We start from the raw sequence: 24,011 nt of genomic DNA on the forward strand, positions 1-24,011 counted from the left end.
CGGGTAAACCCTTAAGGAAAAAAAGGTTAAGATGGTTTGATGTGTTGCTTTCAAGAGAAACATGTACGTTTCTGATTAATACAAAAACACTGTTATTACTAGAGGAAATGTAAATCGCTTAGCAGAAATCATCTTTGCAAAGAATCAAGATAATTTTTAAGATTGTGACATTAAAACAGGGAGATGGATTGACTTGGAAGTGATACATCCGGGACAATGGGAAATTACTATTCACTTTTGAAATGAGCATCTAAGTTTGCCAAAAGCTTATATTATAGAACAGTCTTTGCAGAAAAAAATCTAAAATTAAACTATTCTAAATAATATAAAAATGATCTGCTGATGAGAAAAATTAACTTCTGCTGGGAGCTATGGAAAGGATTCTTTAAAAGGATGGATGGAACTTAACTAGCCTTAAAACGTAGCCATTGAGAAAGCAGAGCTGACATGGGGAAAGACCAAGGAGAGAGCCTGGGCTAAGGAAAGATAGAAAACAAGCACTGACCTGAGAAGACTGTGCTGGCTGGAGAAATGAGGTGTTGGACAAGAGGGGTGGTCTAGAGAAAACACCACAGAGCCTTTAAGAGCCACAGACAAACTTCATATTAAGGACACATTTACTGAAATATCACAGAATCATAACAACACCTTTCTCCCCAATGAGAAGACAGGTTTTCCATAAAGCTCTACGCTTAACTTTAATATGCCCTTTCCTATGTATTCATGCATGGGGTGCTACTACCTACCTGAGTTGAAGAAGCCACTACAGTCCAGGAGCTCAGCTTCAAGAAGTAAATGAATAAGAAGACAATTACAAGTCAGTGTATGGCTTGTTAGTGGCAAAACTACCTTTCTGCAACATTATTCAAATAGGAAGTTAACTATTAATGCATTTGTGCCCAAATCACACATTAAACTAAAAGAATACCAACCCAAATTCAAGTCTGAGTTAAAGTAATTTGAGTACAGAATCACGACTTAGAAAAATGGGCACTGGGCAATGCTGATAGAGGCTCATAATTAGGCCTAGCTTAAATGTTCTTTCATCAGTGCTGAAATTCTTCATTTTACCCGTGAATCTGAGTTTTGTACGTGAAGTCCAGGGAGACAATGAAACATATCTCAAGGGTTCAGTCTCAGGTTATCTTTTGTCCTGCCTCCCACATCCTCCACTTGGGTTCTCCTTCTTCCTACTTTCTTGTCTCTGCCTAGCAACTGCTGCCATCTTGTTCCAAAACATGCATCCACCCTAACTAAGTCCTGGGATGCAGGTCCCAAGCACCTGTGAGGGTCTGGACTAGATCCACCAATTTCCCTGTTCCCTGAGAACATCACATTAAATACCAAATAAAAACAGAGGACAGGTCAAGAGACACCATGGAAGAAAAATTATTTTCCCGTACTGTTTGAATGAGGGTCTTGCAGTTCCACTTTGCTCTGCAGATTTGTGTAACCAGCCCCACAGTCCTGTGGCAGTGGTTGGCCCCAGGTGGGCAACTACGGGTGAGACACCCGGCTCCTTGGAAGTCAGTTTCCACATCTGTAAAATAAGAATAGTTCCTATGTCATTACATTTCTGTGAATATTTTGGAGATAATTCACACAGAGCTTTTGCCCCAGACTTTGATCCATTTTAACAATCAGTTCTACCAGGTGTTAATTGTTAATCAAAAGATTCTCTAATTCAGATTTACTCCCTAATGTCTCCTCTGCCTACAGGCTAATACTTCAAAATAGCCAATCCCACAGGCAGTTGCAAATGTGCTTTAAACGTTTTGCTTTAAACGTTCACCTTTTTCTTTTCGGGTTTCCTTTAAATTTAAACGTTCATTACTTAAATTTAAACCTTACTACAGTGTGCAGAAAAAAAAAACATGCTCGTGCTTCAGCTATAACGTGAGCTTAGCTGCATCTAATAAAGACTGCTTGTTTTAAGCACAAGAATCTTCACAAACGCTAGATAAATATTCAGAGCAAAAATTGGACACTCAACTTTCCTTTCATAAAAGGGCTTTCACCCCCACTGGGACACAAAAACATGGTCCTTACAAAGCCGGGCCACGTCTACAAACGAATATAATAAAATCAGCATCTTGGAAAACTTCTAAACTTAGCAGCGGCTTGCGGAGCGCCCTCTGGGCCACCTGCCCGTGCCTGGTTTCCATAGGAACGCGCAGTTCCGGCGCGTAGCACTCCACTCCGGAAGTTGTTCTCACTCACTTCCGTTCTTCCTCTCAGAGAGTCAATCTCCCTATTGCTCGAGCATCGGCTTGAACGGACGTTGGGTGAATTTTGGGCTGCAAAGGCTGCCGTAGAGGGGCGTGGCGACGGAGCCGCGATTTTGTTCCCACAGTTCACGTGCCGGCAGCAGCGGATCTTCTCAGACCTACCATGGCTCAGCCGGGGGCTCTAAACCTCAATAACGAGGTAGGTGCCGAGGCCTGGGGAACCTCTGGGGCTTTTCTTCAGGACCCCCAGAATGGCTTCTTTGGGTCTTTCTGACGGGCCTGTGGTCTCGTGGGAGCGAGGGTAGGGAGTGCGGCTGGGGCAGCTTCTGAATGGGCCCAGGCAGGTTTGCGGGAACGCGGAGCCTGGCCACAGTAACTTCGCCTCACGGTTCCTAGGTGGCTGAAGCAAAAGACCTGTTTCTGGCCCTCGGGTCCCATGAATTTTTATCTGTGGGATGTTGGGAAGATGTGTAATCATAATATTCAGTGTCCTCGTCTCTGGAACGAAGCTCACGATGGTACCTTCTTTGGAAGGTTGTTGCGAAATTTAAGTTAATTGGAATATGGAAGTGTTCGCACAGTGCCGGACAGCTAGTAAACTCTCTACGCGTTACCTGCCTTTTTTTGGATGCCGGAAGTGAAGGGGAGGGGCTGAGAGCTGTAGCTTTTGCTAAGAGATCTTCAGTGCGATGATCGTATCGTTTATAAGGATGTACGCCCAGTACCACGTTTCTTACTCCAGCTACTGTCCCATTTCTCTCCTTCCATTTACGCAAAATTTTTAAAAAGAGTTGTTTATACTTGCCATCGCTAATTCCTCTTCTCCTTCTTTCTTAAATTCAATCTGAAATCAGGTGTTTGCCCTTATCACTGCTAACGTAAATTGCCAGTGTTACTAGGCTACCGTTTCTGCCGCTATCTCCTCTCCAGTTTCTGGTTCTATTTAAGGAAGTCATAAGACATCTGAAGACTTAAAGTAAGCTGGAAAAGCAAGAGTCCAATAAGGACCTCACAGCTACTGCAAAGGAAGTTCCTTATCTTCTTTAATCAGTGGCTGTTTAAGTGTTTGCCATGAGCAAGACATACTATTCACGTTGTACAGTTGTGTCTAGACGTACTTTCTGTTTTCAAGCAACCTATACTCAGATAGGAAAGGGTAGGCAACACCCACCGATGGTACAGAATCATGCCCGGAAAAACTACTGCAGAAAGGTTACCAAAGGGGGCGCCTGGGTGGCACAGCGGTTAAGCGTCTGCCTTCAGCTCAGGGCGTGATCCTGGAGTTATGGGATCAAGCCCCACATCAGGCTCTTCCGCTATGAGCCTGCTTCTTCCTCTCCCACTCCTGCTGTGTTCCCTCTCTCGCTGGCTGTCTCTATCTCTGTCGAATAAATAAATAAAATCTTTAAAAAAAAAAAAAAAGAAAGAAAGGTTACCAAAGAAGGCAAAATGAGGTGATTGTTCTTTGTCTTTAAGGATCTTATACTGGAATTGCAGTCAGTGATTTAGTGAGGGGGAAGAAGGCATTCCAGGCAGAGGGACTGGTGTAAGACGCTAAAAGACGATAGTAGGACTGCCTTGGGTGGTAAAGGGCTGGATAATTCTCCATTGATGAGAACTTCTGGGGTTAAGTAGAAAATGAAACTAAATTATATTATTGCTTTTCTTCCAGGTTAATAAGTCCGAATCTCACTTGACAGTGGCATACAGAATATAGTGAAGGGGGAAATTCTGAAGATGTTGAACATATATTCGGAAACCTATGTTAAGCTTGTGCTACTTCCAGAAAACATTTGGTGGGCTTTTTCTCATTAGTTTGCCTAGGACATATAAAATAGTTTAAGTGGAGTGATACCCTTGGGAATTCTTTGAAATACTAGTGAGCTTCCTTTCAGTTTTGAAATTGCAGTCAGAGTACTAATGACAGTCATTTAGCACTCTTCGCTTAAGAAGAGTTTTCTTTTTCCACTTAACTAAATCCCAGGCTTCTTTAAAGCAGTTAAAATTTGATCCTTAGGAATTCCTCACTAATTCACCTCAGTCTGGGCTAGGTGTCCGTGCTTCGTGCAACCACTTTCTACTCTTGAAACCCTTGTCTACTTCTTACTCTGTTTTTATGTATTTGTCTACCACCTACAACATATATGCTCTATGACAATGTTTGCTGGGCGACTGGATGAGCTCATCAAATTAGGAAGTGTATATATCCCATGTGAAAGTACATCTATTTCATATGAAGGTGGGGGGAAAGGACAGCAGAAGTGAAGATGATGGAAGGTGTTATAATTTAAAACAAATGGGAGAAAAATAGCTATGAAGGGGAAAACAAATACAGATTTGTCTACATAAAAACTGAAATGTCCCCAAATTTTAAAAAGACAGCTAATTAGAAGAAAATATATGACAAATATGACAGATAAGTGGTTAATATCATTACTGTAAAATAGTAATTAAGAAAAACTGGCTCGTAGAACATTGGTAAAAGAAACGAATTAACAACTTCTCCAAGGAAGAAATATATCTGCAAAAGAGTTCACATTCACCACTTTAATGTATCCATTACTTTTTCATTGTCATCCCTTCCTAGTCCAAGTTACATCTCTCACCATAAGTACTCTGCTAGCCTTCCAACTACTGTCCTGACTCTTCTCTCCATCTAGTTTGATCTCCGTAGTGCAGCTGGAGTGCTTTCTTCAAAAGAGAAATCTAATCTCATGACTCCCTTTCTTACAGCCTTTTTGATGGTTTCCTGTTGCTTTTGGTTAAGACCAGTCTAAACAAGGCCTGTGTCCTCTCCCCCTTATAGTATACCACTGCTCCCCTCTACTTCAGCCTCGTTGGTCTTCCTCCACTAGATAGCATAGCACTCTTACACCTCCTTTGCACAAGTTCTTCCTTCTACTCAAAACCCCTTTTCCTCTCAGTCCATTTCATACTTATACTTGTTATTTTCTCAGGGAAACTGGGTTTGACTTTCATTTTACCCCTTCTATAAACTTCTGTAACACCATTTACTTCTTTTTAGCACTTCGAAGAGTTGCTGAGTATATGTGTGTGTGTGAATGTGAGAGATTTCTTTCCTCCACCTGTGTGTAAGCTTTGCTCACCATCATATCTTCAGTACGGATGTGTGTAGTGAGAAACTTGAGCCATCATTTTTATGATTCTTATGAACCTAAATTAGCTCTCCTTAACTGGGATTTAGGATGTGTAAATTGGTGTTTGTTTGTGTGCCTCTTGGGGCACACAAAAAAGAGTCCATAGTTCATCAGATTCTCAAACATTTCTAAATCTCTGTTATTATCTTTGGAATATTGGTACTTGTTATCTGTGCATGATTTTTAATTATGGCTTTTTCTTCTAAATCGTTCTGTGGTTTATAGCATAATCTATTTTATAGATTTATAGTCTAATTTATAGCATATTCAATTTCCCAAAATGTCTTTTGTGAAAATAAAAAGCCTGCCTGCATAGGCTTCTATTATTTTATGCTAACTTTCAGTGTCTTCTACCCTTAATATTTTTTATTTTTTTCAAAAATTTTCCAAGGAGAAAAGCCGACATTTGTACATGACTTCTTGATTCTAAGTTCTTAAAATAACATTTATTTTTGAGTATGTAAAATCTTATATTTTTAATTTTACCTTTACTTTTCTTTAAAAAAAATAACTTGAACTTCAGCTTATGATTATTTATAGCATTTTTTAATTTCGACCAGTACTTTACATGGACTTTCGAAGTGAGAATATTTAACTGACTTATAGCACCTTCCCTAACCTCAAGCATAGTACCTTGTTTACAGGCAATAATGAGTGAATAGTGTTGGGCAGATGAAAGTATGATAGCTCAACTTGAGTTACTTTATGTTCACAAAAGGGAAGGAGATCTCCAAACTGTTCACTTTTTTTCCCTCCCTTTGTTAGAACTAGAGAAAGGATGCACAGTTGGAAACAACAGCTCGCTAGCATCTAGTGAATAAAGAATTTGTAAAATGAGAGCTGAATTTGCTCCAGTCTGTTTCTTTAGGCAGCACTGAAATGCAAATTCAGAACTAGGAAGGGAACCAGTCTGATCATGTACTTTAATTCCATAGGAGGGCCAAGGGCCTTTATATGAAAGAGATATTATTTTATTCCTGAGAGCAGATTACCAAGAAGCCCATTAGACAATTACTTTCCATTTCCTATAAGATAGCAAAGGTAGAATCCAAAGTGCCAGAGAACAAAGTGATTTGCCTCCACATATTGTAAAAGATAAGAATGTCAAGAACTATATTTGTATGTGCTTTTGAAGTTACATAGCTCCTATTTCATAATTGAGTGCATAGTACTTTTTTAATATTTTTTTCCCAAAGTAGTAAATCAGGGTGTGTCCATAAGAAGAGAACCATTTTCTGTTTGGTTATTAAACTATTCTGGGGAGTTTTGCTAGGTGGCAGCATATGCTCAGTAGTGATTAAGTTGTAAATAATCACCAAGCATTCTAGAATTTTTAAATTGCTGCTCTTCAAAAGTAAAAAAATATATATATATAATTCAGCAGTAAGTTATCATCCAAATGACCAAATTAGAATCCCTATCTATAATTAATACCACAATAATTAATGATAAGTAATTATACCATAATTAATTTTGTCAACTGTGAAGTAGTTCAAACGTATGGAAAATGATGTAACAAATGTCTCTGTAATCTGCTTTTTGTATTTAGCAAGTGTCAATGTCTTGCTATATTGTAATGCTTAATTCTACCCACCTTCTTCTCTGTCTCAGAAGTAATTCTTACTCTTCCACTGTAATTTTCTCATCCACATTTTTTTTGTAATTTAGTAACATATACCAGCATTTATTATGTTATATATGCCCATAGTATTATGTTATATATTTTTAAATTTGCATGTGTTACTGTATTAATGCAGTATTATACCACAGGTATCATTATAAAAGTTAATTTTCAGGGCACCTGGGTGGCTTAGTCCATTAAGCTTCTGCCTTTGGCTCAGGTCATGATCTTAGGGTCCTGGCTCAAGCCCAGAGTCGGGCTCCACATTCAGTGGAGCTTGTCCCTCTGAACCCCCTCTCCTGCATGTGTGTGTGTTCTCTCTCTCTCACACACAAATAAATAAATTTTTTAAAAAAACTCTAAAAGTTACTTTTCACCACACAATTTTTGGGTTTACTCATGACAATACATGCATATTTCCTGCATTGATTTATAATACCACATTGCTTGCGCTTTATTTATATGCATTATTTTATCTCTTGTGCAGCACTTTATAGGAACCCTGCAGTGAATAGTCTTGTGCAAAGCCTTTTCCTGTTGTTGAAGGTGTATCTTCTGGATGGATTCCTAGAAGTAGGACTTATGTTAGATGTTGCCAGAGTTCCCTCCAGAAGTATACCAGTTTGTTTTCCTATCAGCAGCATATGAAGAGTGCCTTTTTTTTTTTTTTAACAGCCTCATGGACAGAATGTTGTCATTTTTTTTTTTTTGTATTGCATCTGATAGATGAGTAATGAGTAGAAGTTTTAATGTACTCAGAAACATAGGTACACTCAAGAGTTTTCTTAGCACTATAAGCTCTCTTAGAACAATGTTAGCTTTTGGAATAATTGTTTTCTAATAACCATGTGTTTTTGTTAGAAGTTGATTTAAATGCATGGCAAAGTCAACGAATTACCAAAAGAGGCTGTCTGGTTGTTTCTTCTTTTGTCAGCACGTTTCATTCCATTATTATGCCTCTATTTCTCCTTGCTCTCTTTCTCTTTCCCTCCATCCTTCCTTCCCAGACAGTATCCTACTCTTTTCACATTTCTAACAATGGTAGTTCTATTTGCTTTTGGTTGGAAAGCCAAAGCACATTGCCCTTAAGTAGTGTATTGGCCTTCTGACAGTGTTGAATGTTTCAGGCCAATTTGTTGACTTGTGGGTTTTCTGTCAACCAACTTCCTAATTCCTAAGTGCAAATGAATTTTGAATTCTAACTGAAAGGTTCTTGGTACCTGTTTGTCAGTTTTGCAAAAATAAAGTTGAATGCTTGAAGAAAGCTAAGTGCTTGGGGTAGTCAATTGTGAGAAAAATAAAATAATTTTTCCATTGTTACATAAAATGAATGTACTTATTTTTCTAATATATTAAACAAATTTTCCTACTGCCTGCATGCAAATACTGGAAATGTCAATAAGCTAGAAAAGGGTTTTTTGGTTTTGGCATGAAACTACATACATAAACATTCCCTTTTCTTTTAGAATTCCTTAATGCAGTAACGACAAACATAGTACTTCTTAAATTGGAATTTTAAAATTGGAGTTTAGCTTTCCCATGATTGGAATGTAACTGAGGACCAACCTGCTCCCTGCAGTTTATTAGTTAAGTTTGGTTAACAGCAGTTAGAGAATAGCATATAATCATCTTATGCACCTGGAGGATACAGCAATTAGAAACAGTTGTTAATGTATTTTAATGCATAATTTATCACTCCTATTAATTTGTTTTATAAATGACCTTCAAAAAATGTGTCATAAACCCCCATTTTGCTGCATATGAAATGTAACAATTTTGGGGGACCTGGGTGGCTCAGTTAAGTGTCTGCCTTCAGCTCAGATCATGATTCTTGGGGTCCTGGGATCGAGCCCCATATCTGGCTCCCTGTTCAGCGGAGATCCTGCTTCTTGCTTTCCCTCTGCTGCTCCCTCTGCTTATGCTCTCTCTACTGTGTCAAATAAATTTAATTTAAAAAAAGAAAAGAAATGTAACAATTTTTTTCACTTAAAACCTAGTGTAAGTGGCTATTTATTATGCAAGTATGAATTTTTTTTCTAAACCTAACTTCAAAACAAATTCCAAAGGGGTTTAGTATATCTAGTGGGAAAGAAAGCTGATTACACTACACTTTGTTAATGTATTAGGCTTTTGAAACCATGAATGAACAAGTGAGTACTACAACCTTTCTGGTCATTTATTTAACAAGTGTTAATTGAAAACTCACACTATACCATCAGTGTGTTAGGTGTTAAGATGTGATGTTGAGTAAAACCAGACACTTGACCCTCATGGAATTTATAACCTACTGGGAAGAAGACACATCAGATTGTAATCAGATTACAAGTAAAATATTGAACTTAAAATAATAGTTATGATAAGTTCTAGATGCATTCCTAAGTACTTATAAAGGGGAATTTTAACCCTCTGTGGAAGGGCAGAAAAGATTTCACTTGAGATATGACAGTTGAGCCAAAATCAGAAGGATGAGATGAAAGAAGAGTAAGAAAGAGCATTCCTACCAGAGGAAACAGCAAGTGCAAAGACTTGGTAGTAGGTGGGAGCATGGTAAAGACAAAGGACTAAAAGAAGGCCCATGTAGCCATCCTAAGACAAGCTGAAAACCGCCAAAGAGAATTAAGGTCTGTCATCAGATCTGTGTGTTAAAAATGTATTCTGGGGCACCTGGGTGATTCAGTCAGTTAAGCATCTGCTTTTGGCTAAGGTAATTATCCCGGGGTACTGGGATTGAGTCCCACATTGGGCTCCCTGCTCAGTGGGGAGTCTACTTCTCCCTTTCCCTCTGTGGCACGTTCACACTGTCTCTTTGTGTCTGTGTCTCTCTCTGTCAAATAAATAAATAAAATCTTTTAAAAAAATATTCTGACTCAGTTGTGGATAACTAACTGGTTGGAGAGGGGCAAGAGTGGATGTAGACAAACCAGTTATCAGTAACTCACCCAGGAAAGCTAGGAGGTCAAGATAGGGGGAGGAGTGGTACAATTTGGGATATGATTAGGAGATAAAATTAACACGACTTGGTAACAGATTCATTGTGAGGGATTTAGAAAAGAGAACTACTTAAAATGAGCCCTAGGTTTATAATTGAACAAAAGGATTGTTCTTTTCCCTGAAACTTAAAACAACAAAAAAGGAACCTATTTGGGGGTGAAGAACATGGGTTCAAGTGTGCATTGTAGATGATTTTAAGCATGCTTAAAAGGAAATGTCAACTAGACCATTGCACATCTAGGTCTGGAGCGAAAAATTCTTAGCTGAAGGCCAAAATTATTGAGTTATCTTGTTTAGGTGGGAAATTACAATATACACAGGTAAGATCACTTAGGTCTAAAAAGTGTATTGTGAAAAGAAGAGTTGGCTTAAGACTGCCCCTTAAACTTACAGCTGGTTAGAGGTGGATGAGTCTTGAAAGAAGACCAAGGTCGAGTGACGAGAGAGGACAGAGGAAACGCTGGAGAGTATTCTATCATGGAAGGCAATGAATAAGTGTTCCTAGAAGGAGAAGGTGGTCAGTGGTGTCAAATGCTGCTGAGATTGCAAGTAAAGTGAAGCCTGAAAAATTCCTTTTCGATTTGACGGACTTTTAGAAATCATTGGTGTCTTTTGTAACAGCATTTAGTGGACTAATGGGAATGAAAATCCAACTGGGATTATGTGGTATGCAAAAATGGAGTTAGGGAGTTCGAGCCACCTTGGCTCTGAGACAGTTGTAGAGAGAGGGTACTCCAAGTGATCATAGTGAGAATGTTTTGGCTTATCTCTAGGGAAAATGAGTCAAGCACAATTAGGAATCAATAGAAACAACCATGTAGAGATTGACAATGCTGAAGTAAAGGGGTAGTCTTTAGTAAGGGTTCTAAGAAGGCAGAAAAGATGAGATCCAAAATACAACTCGAAGGTATCAGATACTGTGTAGGATTTGTTAATAGAGGACAGTAGGTGATAGAAGTAAATTTGCATTTGTGGTGTTGGAAGGTGATGGTTCCCCTCTGATGTTCATTTTCTCCATAAAATTGGAAAAAAGAGAGGAAGAGGTAGGTCAGATGTTTTAGAAACCAGGCAAAGGTTTAAAATAGTCATTGTAGAAGGAATTGACCAAAAAAATATAGTAGGTTTGCCAAGAGTGTAGGAGCCCATTTCATGTTAGTTACAATGAATTTAATGTAGATAGAATGTCTCAAGTATTTCTGTGATAAAGAACTCAGGATGAGTGTTGCCTGGATGGCTCACTTGGTTGGGTGGCCGATTTTTGGTTTCAGCTCAGGTCATGACCTCAGGATCCTGGGATCGAGCCCCTTGTCTGGTTCTGTGCTCAGCATGGAGTCTGCTTAAGGATCCTCTCTCTCCCTTTCCTTCTGCCCATCTTTGTGCGTGCTCTTTCTCTCTCTCAAATAAATAAATGAATCTTTGGGGGAAAAAAAACAACTCAGGATGATGTTTTTGTCCAGGATTAACTAGAGGGATGCTAACAGGAAGGATAAGAGAGTTTAGGTATTGACAAATGTTGATCATGTACATAAACTGAATAAAAGGAGGAAAATTTAAAAGAATAGGACTAATCATTTGAGAGAAAATAGAAGGGTCAGTGAGCTGTTGGTCCCAGTGAAGTCAAAGGCCATGGTGGTGGGTGGAATTGAACAAGGAAATAGGCATTGTGATCTCAGTGTAGAGTATTTGAATTAATGGTTATGAAAATGGAGCCCTTATGAGTGATAACAGGGCCTACAGTGTGACCTTGGACATGGGTCCTGAGACTGAATAGATTTAAGTCATGAGGAAAGAAGTCATCGAGTGAGGATATAATAATGGATAGGTTGTATTACATAGACATCTACATCACCCAGAATGGTGGGAAAAGTTAGGACAGAGATAAAGTGTAAGCTGATTGCCAGTATCTTCACTGAATAAGGGGATGAAATATACTGAGGGTAAGAAACGGTGTTATAGCCAAATGCAAGAGACTGGAAGAAACAGGATGATGTCGGTGTTGCTATTTTGGCAAGGAGAATTTGAAGGATTGTATGTGCCAGGCACTCTCACAACACTTGGAAAAAAATTATCTAGGTACCGCAAGGTCCCTGTCCTCTAGGAGTGCCCAGACTATAGAAAAAGATGGCCACATGAGCATTTAGGGACAGTATGGTGAGATAGATGCTATGTACAAAGTATAGTGGGAACGTGAAGGTTGGAGGGGTTATCTCCATCTGAAGAAGTCATTGGAAGACTTCTCAGGGAAAGATTATATCTTACCTGAATTTTAAAGATTATATCTTACCTGAATTTTATATAGTTCTTAAAGTAGAGAACGGACAAAGGATATTATAGGAGAAAGGATAAGATATATGACTGCTAATAATGACAAGCAAAATATAAACTCAAAATGATAGCATCCTGTTGTGCTAAGTACTGTTATAACATGTAGTTCTTCATCATTAGAATATTCCCATTTCTTGGCCAGTCTTCCATTTTTTTGTTCTTAGAGTTCAGCACTGTTGTCTAATGGGATGATTTAAAGCATCTGTCCATGTGCGTATGCATGCACCCTTGTGTTTTTCACATTTCTTCTAAAGTTACGCTTGAAATTTATTACCAGAAACAAATGCAAGGGTTGCTGTGTAAATAAGTAAAATATTATCACTTTCATACATTTGTTTTTGGTCATAGAAACACTGATTCAGTAAATTAAATTCTTGCAGTTATGGGTAAAGCTCTGTTTTAAATCACAAGATGAATGTGATGCTCTCTGATCTTGGGAACTCACCGTTTATTATGTTCCAAGCACAAAATATTAGTGCACTATCAAAATACTAATCACCGAGAATGCTGTGACTTTTTAAAAAATCATAGCTTGGTTCTCTTTAGTCCTCAGACACATTTTTAGAGTGTAGATTTACTCCTTCACTGTTTATGGGAGAAGTTTGATTTCATCGAACTGTGAATATGGTTGAAAATTTGGTTAACGTGACTAGACTTAATCTGTACTATTAAGACTCAAAATAAATTATGTTTCTTTCGAATTAAGAGAGAACCTTTCTAATTTTGGTTTTATTCCTCAAAGGTTGTGAAGATGAGAAAAGAAGTGAAGAGAATCCGAGTGCTGGTTATCCGAAAACTTGTCAGGAGTGTTGGCAGACTGAAGTCAAAAAAGTTAGTCACTTGTAGTCATGGTCCTATGACTAATAAAATGTCAAAAGTTGTTTTTATTCAGTATTTACAAAATTTGAGGGTGGGACCAGTAGGAATAATTAAGTATCTTACTCATGCAACACTTGGTTTTATATGGAGAGAGGCTCTGAGTGGGTTACACTGTGCTGTGTCAGCATATCCTTGCATGGTTTGGGCCACATTGACTTAAGGTACACAATGAATTCTGCTGTTTTTTCAGAGCTCTCCTTCTGTCTTTTCAGAAAGAAAGTCCTTCGGAGTTATTTATGTTTTATGTTATTGGAAGTTATTTCAAGATGTTGATGTAGTTTAATAAATCTAATAATACCTTGAATCAGTTAAAAAGATTTTATATCAGTTTATTCCTTGAATTGCTAAGTAGTTGGAAGTCTTCATTACCTTGTGGAAATTTTTATCAAAACATTATGTTCCATCTATTTTTTAATAATATTTTGTAGTTTCCTTATCACTAGTATTAGAGTAAGCCCGTTAACAGTTTTTATGCTTTCAGCATTTTTAGTCTTCACATGTATTTTGTTCCTGATTAATTTCTTGTTCTATCATAAATGACCTTTCTCTCTGATGTAAGCAGGTATTTCTTTTTATGTATTCCTTTAATTCCAAAGAACAAAGTTTTATTTAATAAAATTATGTCTGACCTTTAATTGTAGCTTATGAAGGTTATGTTACATTAAATGCAAGGTGCCATTAAGCAGTTGATTAAAAAGTATTATTCGGCCTTCTCATTAAGGAATTAGAAGGCCAGCTGTCTCTCAATAGTAATAGTCATTAATATAATGCTAGATAACACTCACATGTCCCAAAAACTTGGGTTTGTTGATGGAATTGGTGTCTGTGTTGGGCAGCGGGGGTGTTCGGGGCAGTGCAGGATGACAACATTTGTTATGTACACAATGTAAATATTGTTTATTTATGCTTTTCTAAAAGAAATGAAGAGCCTTTTCATTATGATTGGAGTCTAAAATACATGCTTTTCCTGGCTGTATATTTTCATGTATTTTTTACAGGGGTACTGAAGATGCACTGTTAAAAAACCAGAGACGGGCACAGCGATTGCTTGAAGAAATTCATGCTATGAAGGTAAGGCCTTGTGTGGGTGTGTATATCCATGTGTGTTTCTGTGTCTCCTCTCAGCCTGCTCTGTGTGTGTGTGTGTGTGTGTGTGTGTGTGTGGTGTTAGTTATTTGAATATTATTGCCAGTTGACTAAGACTTAATTTTATGGGTCTGTTTGGGGAAGAATGTAGCACATTTAGAAAATAGTAATAGGTTTAAGCTTGCATTTATTCCATGTTCTTTACTGAATTTGTTAAAGTCCTAGAATAATTTACATCAAAACTATGCCAAACTAAACTCATCTATGTTTAATAATGCCTCACGCCGGAGATTTTTATTTTTACTCTAACTTTACCCATAAAGTTTACGTTAAGTTGGAGAATTAAAGCGTTCATGCTATTTGGTAATGTGGATGGTGATATTGGCGGCTGACATCATGCTTTGCCTATTGCCAACTCAATAAATTTTTGTGTGGTGGTGTCAGCGTTTTATTCAGCTCTGTAGTAACTTGAAATAAAATTAGTGCTGGACCAAAATGATCCGTATTTTTGTTTCTTTCAGCCAGACTCTTCACTAGCATAATTTTTAGGTCTTCTCACTGCTCTTACTTTGTGGAAACTTTCATTTACCAAATGACATACTATTAAATGTCTGGGAGACTGTTTCATTGCAGAACTTAAAAACAACATTTGGTACCAGCAATTACCTTAATTGCAGGGTCATTTTGCATGTATGTTTAACTATTACATTTTGGTATAACTTCCAAGTTTGGAGATAGATAAAAGAGCAAGAGAATTCTCTAACAATATTTTAATTGAGTTAGATCATCAAAGCTTCTCACCATTTTTTCCTTTGGAAGGGATGATAAAGTGTTTTATAGGACAAAGTTATCATAGTTAATCTGACGAGATATAGAGGTGGGACATGATTCTTTGTGTGAGTTATGTTTTTTGTGGGATATTTTTATTTGTCTTATATTCACAGGTCTGCAAAAATCACAGAATCCATTAGCTGTATCTTTCTCAAAGTTTCAGTCCCCCTTTTATCTGGTCATTCAGGCAAAATATTCTATATGTGAGTCCTTATTATTGTTTGTGTCAGTATAGATCATATATGATGTAGGCTTTTTCATACCTTTTCCCATGAAATTCCTCTGAGAAATAAAATCTTTATAGAGATTTTTGTTTTGAGTGTAGCACTAAGATAGGAAATTACGATTTATCCCTTTTTCTCTTTCACTTTCTCTTAACCAAGGTCCTTACTAAATTACATTCCTTACCTAAATTTTTCCCTATAATTTCTTCTGAATAGTCATTTTTGCAGTCCTAAATTATTCAGATGCTTTGAACTACTGTGTAACTGCTGATTTTATTTTACCCTGGAAAGGATATATTACATACTATAAGCCTATATACAGTGTATGAAGAGTTTGAGATTAAAATATATTTGTTAATCTTCCTTTCTGTAGCTCTTGATAGTAAATTTAATTTAATTAGAAAGAAAAGTCCTGGTTGATCTACACGTGAAAGTTGTTTTCTGTTATTCTTAAGTCTCATCAGCAGCAGGAAATCAGGCTGAATGATAATTAAAGTTTATAGGTTTACAAGATTGCAGTGTTGTGACCTTATTTGTTTGTTTTCCTAGTTTACTATGGTTATTTAAGACCACTGTGGGATCATTGCCTCATAGAAAATTCATAGCCTTTATTTTCCTTGCATTTGTAAAATTAATAGTGTATGTATTCTTCGAATTCTTGGTAGTAGTGGTCTAGATTGGATACTCTGACATCAACTTCTTTCATAATGCTGTTTAAAAACTGGATTACATTTAAATGTAAAATCCAGAATAAAAAGTGTACTAGAAAGACTGTACATTTTTCTTACATTTGAAATTTTATTTCTCATTCATGATTCTTCTACAAAATTAGGCTACTTTTCTAAAAGAAGCAAATGCGTAGAGGATTTTTTAAAATTGAACAGTCATTTGTCATTTCTTAAGGAAGTGTTCATTATCTACATGGGAGTATCAAAGAAATAGTCAGAAAACAGAAAACTTACAGTCTCAATTAAGTTTGGAAAAAAATCTCTACTTATTTGTTTTCCCAGATGATTTTTTCCTGTGGCTTATATACCACTACATTTTTATAGACTTGTTCATGACATATTGTCCTATACTTGCTTTCTGTGATAATAGGGTATTTTGTTGCAAGCTGACTTCCTCAAGAAGAAAACCTGAGATATTTTTAGAAATAGGAGTTTGTGTTTTCTGGCCAAGAAAAAAAAAATTCACTGATCTTTATGATACTATAAAATCATAGGTTCTAATTTTATAGACTATAATGTATGAATACCAAGTCTTTGCTGCCTTTTCTAATAGTATTCCTGCTTTCAGCTTCAATGTTAGTATAAGTACTGTCTTCCGAAACAGTTCTTTTTTCTTTGGAAATTAAAGTAGCTTATCAGCTTTTACAGATTCCTGTTAGTTAGCTAGAAAAGGAGATGGTAAAATTAAGACATACACTGAAGTCAATCAAAATGTTCAAGAAATTCCTTCGTAAATAGTAAAGGTTAATGACTGGCTTTTACTGAGCATTTACTACGTGCCAGGTACTATATTGTGTGTTTTATATCCACTGTCTTATGAAGTTGGTATCATTCTGGTCCCAATCTTACAGAATATGAAATGGAAGCTTAGAGAAGTCAAGCAGCTTGCCTAAGGTCAAATAGCTATTATTTAATTGTGCTGCTTCAGTGAGACAAGAACTTCCTGAAATATATCTAGATTCTACTCTCCTCGAGATTGGATGAGAGAATCTGATAATAAACTTGATATTTGGCCTCTAGGGGACAAAGGCTTAAAGATGTGTGACATGGGGCGCCTGGGTGGCACAGCGGTTAAGCGTCTGCCTTCGGCTCAGGGTGTGATCCCGGCGTTATGGGATCGAGCCACATCAGGCTCCTCTGTTATGAGCCTGCTTCTTCCTCTCCCACTCCCCCTGCTTGTGTTCCCTCTCTCGCTGGCTGTCTCTATCTCTGTCAAATAAATAAATAAAATCTTTAAAAAAAAAAAAAAAAAGATGTGTGACATGTTTTCAGGTTCTTTAATTCCTCACAACTAAGTATTTTCAGTTTCCTCTGCTTAGTTTTTCTTACTTGTTCCTCGTTGAGGCTGTTACTTTTCGGTATGTTAGATATTCCTGTACACTGAGAACGTGTGGGTTCTGTGGGACCTTGCTCTGCCTGCTACCTTTACTTCTCTATTTTAAAACTTTCTAATTTTGTTTCCTTCTTCCCTTCTTTTGATGTGCTGAGGTCTCCTACTCAAACCAACCTTTGGGCTTGCATCAGCTGTTAGGATTGCCTGCTCTCATTCCCCTTCATAGCCAGTTTCTAAGTGCTTGGCAGTAGTGGAGCACAAATAGGAAAAATGGTGTAGATTATGATAATATTTATATCCTGTCATTTGGATTTCACCCCAGCTCTGTAAATTACACAGATTCTTATTTCATAGGACATGTTTAGAAGAGTTCTGGACTGCAAACACCCACTGGATTATAGGTTTATCATATAGTTTCATATATTAATTAACCTTTTGTGACATTTCTGATTGTATTTGCTTTTTAAAAATTTGTTGAGAAATTTCTCTGTAATTTCATATACTTTGGTTGTTTTCTCCAATGAATGTCATAGGGCAAAATATGCCTTATTTTTCCTGGAAGGATAATGTGTTAATTAGTTGTATCAAATTAACATTTAGTTCACTTATCCTACTAAAGTAATAGTATTAATTAAGTTACGCTCTAAGGATCATAATTATTTCTGACAGTTTCATCTTTTGCCTGTAAGCCAATACAAAGAATCAAATCAGACACATATACAGAGATCCTGCCTACAGTCCAGCTTTACTAATAGTTTCAAGGCTATGCAGTCAGAGGCTCATGAAGCAAGGAGAGAGATCTGGGATTCTGGTTGATTCCACATGTGCTTCCTTTCTACATCCTTCCTATACTTTCTGGCCCAGAGTAAATGAAGTCTCTAAATGAGGAAGTGTAGTTATTACCTTGTAGTAAAGAGCATTTAGATTTTGAGACTTCTCCATTCTATTTCCCAGGATTGGCTAGCTTAAGTGATTTTCTTCGGTGGGCCATGCCTCATAAGTCCCTAGATTTTTAGGGTTGTTGACTGTAAGCCCCCTTACAAGGGACAGCCTCCTAAGAGCATTTTTTAGGTAAGGACTTTGCTCCTAACAAAAATCATTAGTCTGTTTACCAGGAGGACCAGTTAACAGCATATTATTAACAAGTATGTTAAACTCCTTCACCTACTCTTCCTGGAGTTTCTTCCTGATAAAGAAAGTGAATGGATCCTAGGACAACTGCGTTCATTCTTCCCTGATTTGTAATAGTCTTTTGGCTTTTTTGTTTGTTTATGTTTCCCTCCAACTGTTTGGAAAATATTTCAAACCTATGGAAAAATGGTAATTGTACAATATAATAAGAATAATACATTGTGTCATATCCATGGTTACCCCTTTACTAGTGATGCTGAGTTCTAATCATTTGGTTTGGATGTCTGCCAGATTTCTCAGTTTTAAAGGCACCTTTTTCTGTTTGCAATTATTAAGTAATTTGTGAGGTAATAACTTTGAGACTTTGTGAATATCCTGTAGTCTTTCATCCAGTGATAGACGTTCTGCGGCTGAATCAGTTAACAGTTTTTTATTGTTACTGTTTCTCTGCAGGGATTTTTTCGTTTCTCTGATAAGGTCATAACTCATTAAGGGGAGTTTTTACAGATATATACATGTATGAATCATTGAGGATAGAGTCTCTTAGGTGGTTCTTTCCCTTCTGGGTTTCCCCTGCTCTCTCAGTACTAGTGTCTAGTGGCTGTACTCTCCACGCTGACTTCTGCCACTGCTCTTGACCATGTGGACTGCAGTTACCCTTAGGCTCCGCTCTGAAGAGATACTTACTTGTATAGTTTCCCATCTTTACGTACGGATTAGTCAGCTTAGACTTCCTATCAGAATCTTTCTGCTTCTATTTACTCTCCATTACCTTCAGGCAGGGCTTTTTCTAGTGTGTCCAGGTTTTATGGTTGTTGCTGGGGGAAGTGAGGGACAAGGGGATTAACTGTATGATCTGTTAGTATCTTAGCCTCCTACCCAGAAAAGAAAGTGTTCCAAGTTAGAAGTAACTGTAAGTAGCAAGGAAAGAGGCCTGACCACTCCAGGACGCTGTAAATTTAGATCTTAGAGAGATGAGGAAGAGTAAGTCAAAGAGACAGAAAAAGTATAGCCAGGGGAGGAGAAAGAGCCAAGAAAGTTTAGCATCTAGGAAACCAAGAGAATGTTTCAGGAAGGGAGCGATGAACTAGGTGGTTTTGATGGCAGTAGTGTTTTCGAAGTTAGCAGTATTATTTTCAATGTGCAAACCCCTTTATTTGATCATAATTATTGATGGGTTTCTGAAGTTGTATTTCCTCCATGGCCTAGCCTACTTTGCAGAGCTGTGCTGATAGAACCAAAATGGTTTTTGTTCTTACTCATGTGATCCTGAGCATGCCTTCCCTCCTCCCCATCCCCATCCTGTTTCTTATCTGTAAGAAGATGTCTGACAAATGCTTAAGGCTGAATTTGTTTCAAAGTCCGGTTTTCTTTCTTCATCTCCGAAACCTGGAAGCTGCAGACAGTGGTCCAAGTACAGAAGAGGTGTAATATTTCTCTTTCTCATTTACTTCCCAAATTCCTTGAACATATGTGTGTTGTGATCTTTCATAGCTACAGGTTTTGCAACAATCCGTACTATGACTTATAAGTCCCTTTCATAAATCTGTACTCTTTATTTAGATTATTTTTCTCTAGTGCATTCAAGAAATCAAGTAATAAATAATTTCTTGAAACCTTTAGGTTAACTTTAAAGATCCCCAGTAAAAACTCAGGATGGTATTTTTACTAAGAGGGAGACAAGCAATGTACTTCTCCAGAAGAGTGGCGGCATCTAGGCACCAGGAGAGTGGTGCGACCTACGTGATTATTGAATTTTTCTCCTTTATTTCTGCTTGTCCCATCACATTTTCTCTTCTCTTTTCTCTCCCTGTTCGCTTTTCTCTTACTGCAGTTACTGGTAATATCTATTCTGGTGGACCCTTTATTAAAGGGATAGACTGAGCAATGTAAAAATCAATGGCTCTTGGACTAAGGTGAATCTGAAAAATATCTCTTGTTGGAGAGGACATTACTACACGGACAGGCAGTCTTATTCACTGTTGGTGAGCATAAAAGGTCATGTGCCCTTTTGACACAGACATTTGGCAAAGCATCTAATGTGTTTATTTTTTAATTACAAAGCCATAGCTGACGTATTTTTATATATTATCATACTACTACTTACACTCCTGAAATACTTACTTTACCAAAATGCAGTTACTTATTTATTTTGTATTTTTGGTAGAGTAAGGCCTTTCTAGACATTTACCCTTTTAGCATCTAATATTTTATGATGGTAATAATTGTTTTCGATATGATCTTCCTTGTATTTTGGTACTTAAAAAGTAGCATATGGTGAAACTTTCTAAGGTTTACTTTAAGTCTTTGTTTCTTCAGAAACTAACCCTAGGCTTGTTCTTACTGGTCTTGGGGGCAGGGGTGGAGGTTGATTTTTCTTTTCCCCTTCTATTCAGGGCCAATCCCTCTTAATTTGCCATGTCCCTTTCTTTTGCTCCTTTTATTACTTATGCCTTATTTCACTGATGGCTTCAGACTCTTCCTTATTGTGATTGTTCCTCAGCTAATATGCTTGTTTAGTTTGTGCCTGAACACCTATCATCCTCCTCTAACTGCCTCTCACTGTCTTCTTTTCCTTAGTAGAATAGCTTCTTTATTCCTAATAGTATAACCACTGTGATCTTGACCTCCTCACCTCCAGTTCCCCTAGCACCCGTGAATTTAGCTCCTCCCTGCCTGTTGATCAGTATCCTTAAATAGGATTTACTCTGACCCATACACTAGTGTTCCCCTTCATTTTCTTTCTTTCTCACACTAAACTCTCTGGCCTGGCCGCTTGCAAGTTTAAATACCATCACTATTCTGGACACTATAATCTTTCTCTGAGGCAAATCTTTCCTGTAAGACGTACACTCTTATATTTAGCTCCGCTTCGGTGTTTGCACATGCACCTGAAACTGAACATTTTACACAACTCACTGAGCTAAGCTACAGAGGCCTTTTGTTAGGACTGTGGGGTTTACGTCTAAGGGCTGTAACTCAGTTTAACCTTGCTGGGGTCTATAGTCGGGATCTAGAGAGCTCTCAGAAACTTAGCTGGTTCATGTATGTGTTTCCTTCTTGCCCCTTTTCCCTTCATTATGTGCTCATCTCTGCTTTTCCTCAGTTTCCACCCCAACCCCTCTTCTCCCTCTCTTTCTCACCAACTCTCCAGACAGCATTCACTCCCTAGGTGTGTCCAGGCCACCTTACAGTGGCAGCCTCGACTCCAGAATCCTCACACCTTCTGTTCAAAGGAAGAACCTATGCTGGCTGAAGTCTTCAGCCAGTCCTGGGTTAGCTGTCCATCACTGGTCTGCCACCTGGGGTGCTGGGTGTGATGTACAATAGAGAAGTGACAGTGAATGAGCAGATATTCTGAAAGATATCAGTGCCTGAATATTGGCCGTAACATTTTATAACTCACCACAACTCTCTTTTTCAGATGTTCTTTTTTTCTCTTCCTGATGTTGGTTTTCACACTATTCATCCAGTTTCCTAAGCCAGAAATCTAGGAATCTCTTTGTATTCCCTTCTTCCTTAGCTACCTGACGGAGTGAATTTTAAGCAATTTTTTTTTTTTACTTTTATTGGCCTTATTTACAATGTCAAGTTTGCTCCGTATCTCCGTAGATAAGTAGAATGCTGACCCATTACTGACTGCAAAGAGTCTAAAACCAGTCATTGTTTTTAACGTTAATTGTCAGCAATGGAAGATGAATAGACTCTTCATTTCACACTCACCTTAGCCATTGCTCTTAGACCATTTGCCTTCTAATTTAGTGTTTTTTACAGGCAGAACTCTTATTGCTTCTAAAGCACAGTAGGATGCCCTGATTTAATAGCCTTCTGTACTCAGCTTGTGACATTTGAAATGATAAACAGGAAGTCCTAGCGGTAATTTAAAAGATCAGTATATACTGCTCTCCTCACACTCATGAAACAACATTTAGAAACAGATCATCACATTGGAATTTGGGTTTGCTTCCTGGCATGTGGTTTCTGCGGCTTTAAGCCAGCATTCTGAATAAGTCATATTCCTGAAGCCCTTAACAGTATTACATTATTAAGCTGTGTTGATATGAAGATACTATATCAAGTCTCTGGTAGCCTTAAAATACTTTTATCTTTTAAGTAAGAGCATTTGTGGCAGATAAAAGTGGTCCCCATCCTCGCTTTGAACCTGATTGCTTCTATGTGAAAACAAAGGATAAGTTAGAGGTCCTTGTTGGCACAAGTGACGAAAATGTGATTAGCATTTACTGAGTCATTACACACACCTAATTTTAAAATAAAAAACTGACTTTGGAATTGCTTCAGTCAAGATCACCCTAGTTGAAAGAGAAGTGAGTGTGTAAACAGGATTGAGGGTTAGGAAGTAAAAAAGGAGTATCACATGGCCTTTTAAAAAATATTTTTTATTTCTTTTTGTATTGTTTTTATTTAATTTTTTAAGTTTTGTAATTCTGGAAATTTGAACTTAAACCTTGGCAGAACATTCCTGCTAACTGAAAGTACCCAAAGCCCTTTTCAACTATTAATTTTAAAAATTTGGACAACCAATACCACTATCATAATTCCAGTGCAAAATAATGTGGTGTCTGAGAAAAGAGGCAAATATTACAACATACTTTGTTGGAAATCCACAATGGGAGAGAACAGGCCCTAGGGAAAAGCAGCAATAACAACAATAAATAACTGGTCTTGCAAAATAGGATTTTCTTTTTTATTTAACTGGATGTCACCTGAATTTTGGTTAAATGGAGACAAATTACATTGAAACATTCACACTCATTAACTTGAATACATATCCTACATTGTTAGATTCTTATTGTAATGGAAACCATGTATGCTTTCTTTTCTTTCCTGTATGTTGGAATAACTAGTATTAGTGTTTAGGCTACTCAAAGAATTGTTATTTCGTGATAACAGATCTTACCGATTTCTCTTAAGACTCAGTATATTAAAATAGAAATTGTGGATTTTGGTTTAGTTAACAAATAAAAATTATTCTTCTGTTCATCACAATTGAAGATAGCATTCCAGTTCGTCAGTGATGATTTATCTTCTTAAAATCATAAACTTTTCAACCAGAAAACAAGAATAAAAAGTACAAATGAAAAAAAAATATTAGGAATTTCCAGAACACCTATTATAAATTCTCTATTATATGCTCAGGTTAGTTAGATACATTTTAATTTAGAACCTACTGCTATGTATATAGATGAATAGATTTCTTTTGTCAGGGAACATACTCTTCTGTGGGAAACAAGCAACAAGCCTATGAATCTGATTAGGATACGTACTGTACCAGTATTATAACCACAGAGTGGTAGAAACCCAGAAAGGGATCAGTTAATTTAATTACTTACAGGACTTAGGGAAGACCTTAGTGAACGGGGGATACCGAGTTGCAGCTCTAAGAATAGATATGATTCTGCTTTGGAAAAGGCAGCCTCCATAAAGAGAGCACACCAAGAACAAAGCATACAGGTCT

At 37.4% G+C, this 24,011-nt stretch overlaps 1 protein-coding gene across 11 annotated transcripts in view; it reads left to right on the forward strand.

Annotated features, from left to right (window-relative positions):
* The first annotated feature begins 2,244 nt into the window (after nt 1–2,244).
* Nucleotides 2,245–24,011, forward strand: part of SRFBP1 (serum response factor binding protein 1) — a 97,526-nt gene continuing 75,759 nt past the window's right edge. For 8 of the 11 annotated variants that reach the window (XR_004623984.1, XR_004623987.1, XR_004623990.1 and 5 more), the window contains exons 1-3: nt 2,246–2,427; nt 13,066–13,154; nt 14,201–14,273. Coding sequence is in view for 2 of the 11 variants with exons in the window: in XM_019799378.2 (XP_019654937.1) it covers nt 2,392–2,427; nt 13,066–13,154; nt 14,201–14,273 (198 nt within the window). In the remaining 9 variants the exon portion in view is untranslated. Of the gene's footprint in view, nt 2,428–13,065; nt 13,155–14,200; nt 14,274–24,011 lie in introns of all 11 variants that reach the window. The other 3 variants (XR_004623991.1, XM_019799378.2, XM_002918950.4) reach the window with 2 other exon arrangements.

The sequence above is a fragment of the Ailuropoda melanoleuca genome, chromosome 3, assembly GCF_002007445.2.
Source record: "Ailuropoda melanoleuca isolate Jingjing chromosome 3, ASM200744v2, whole genome shotgun sequence".
Classification (NCBI taxonomy): domain Eukaryota; kingdom Metazoa; phylum Chordata; class Mammalia; order Carnivora; family Ursidae; genus Ailuropoda; species Ailuropoda melanoleuca.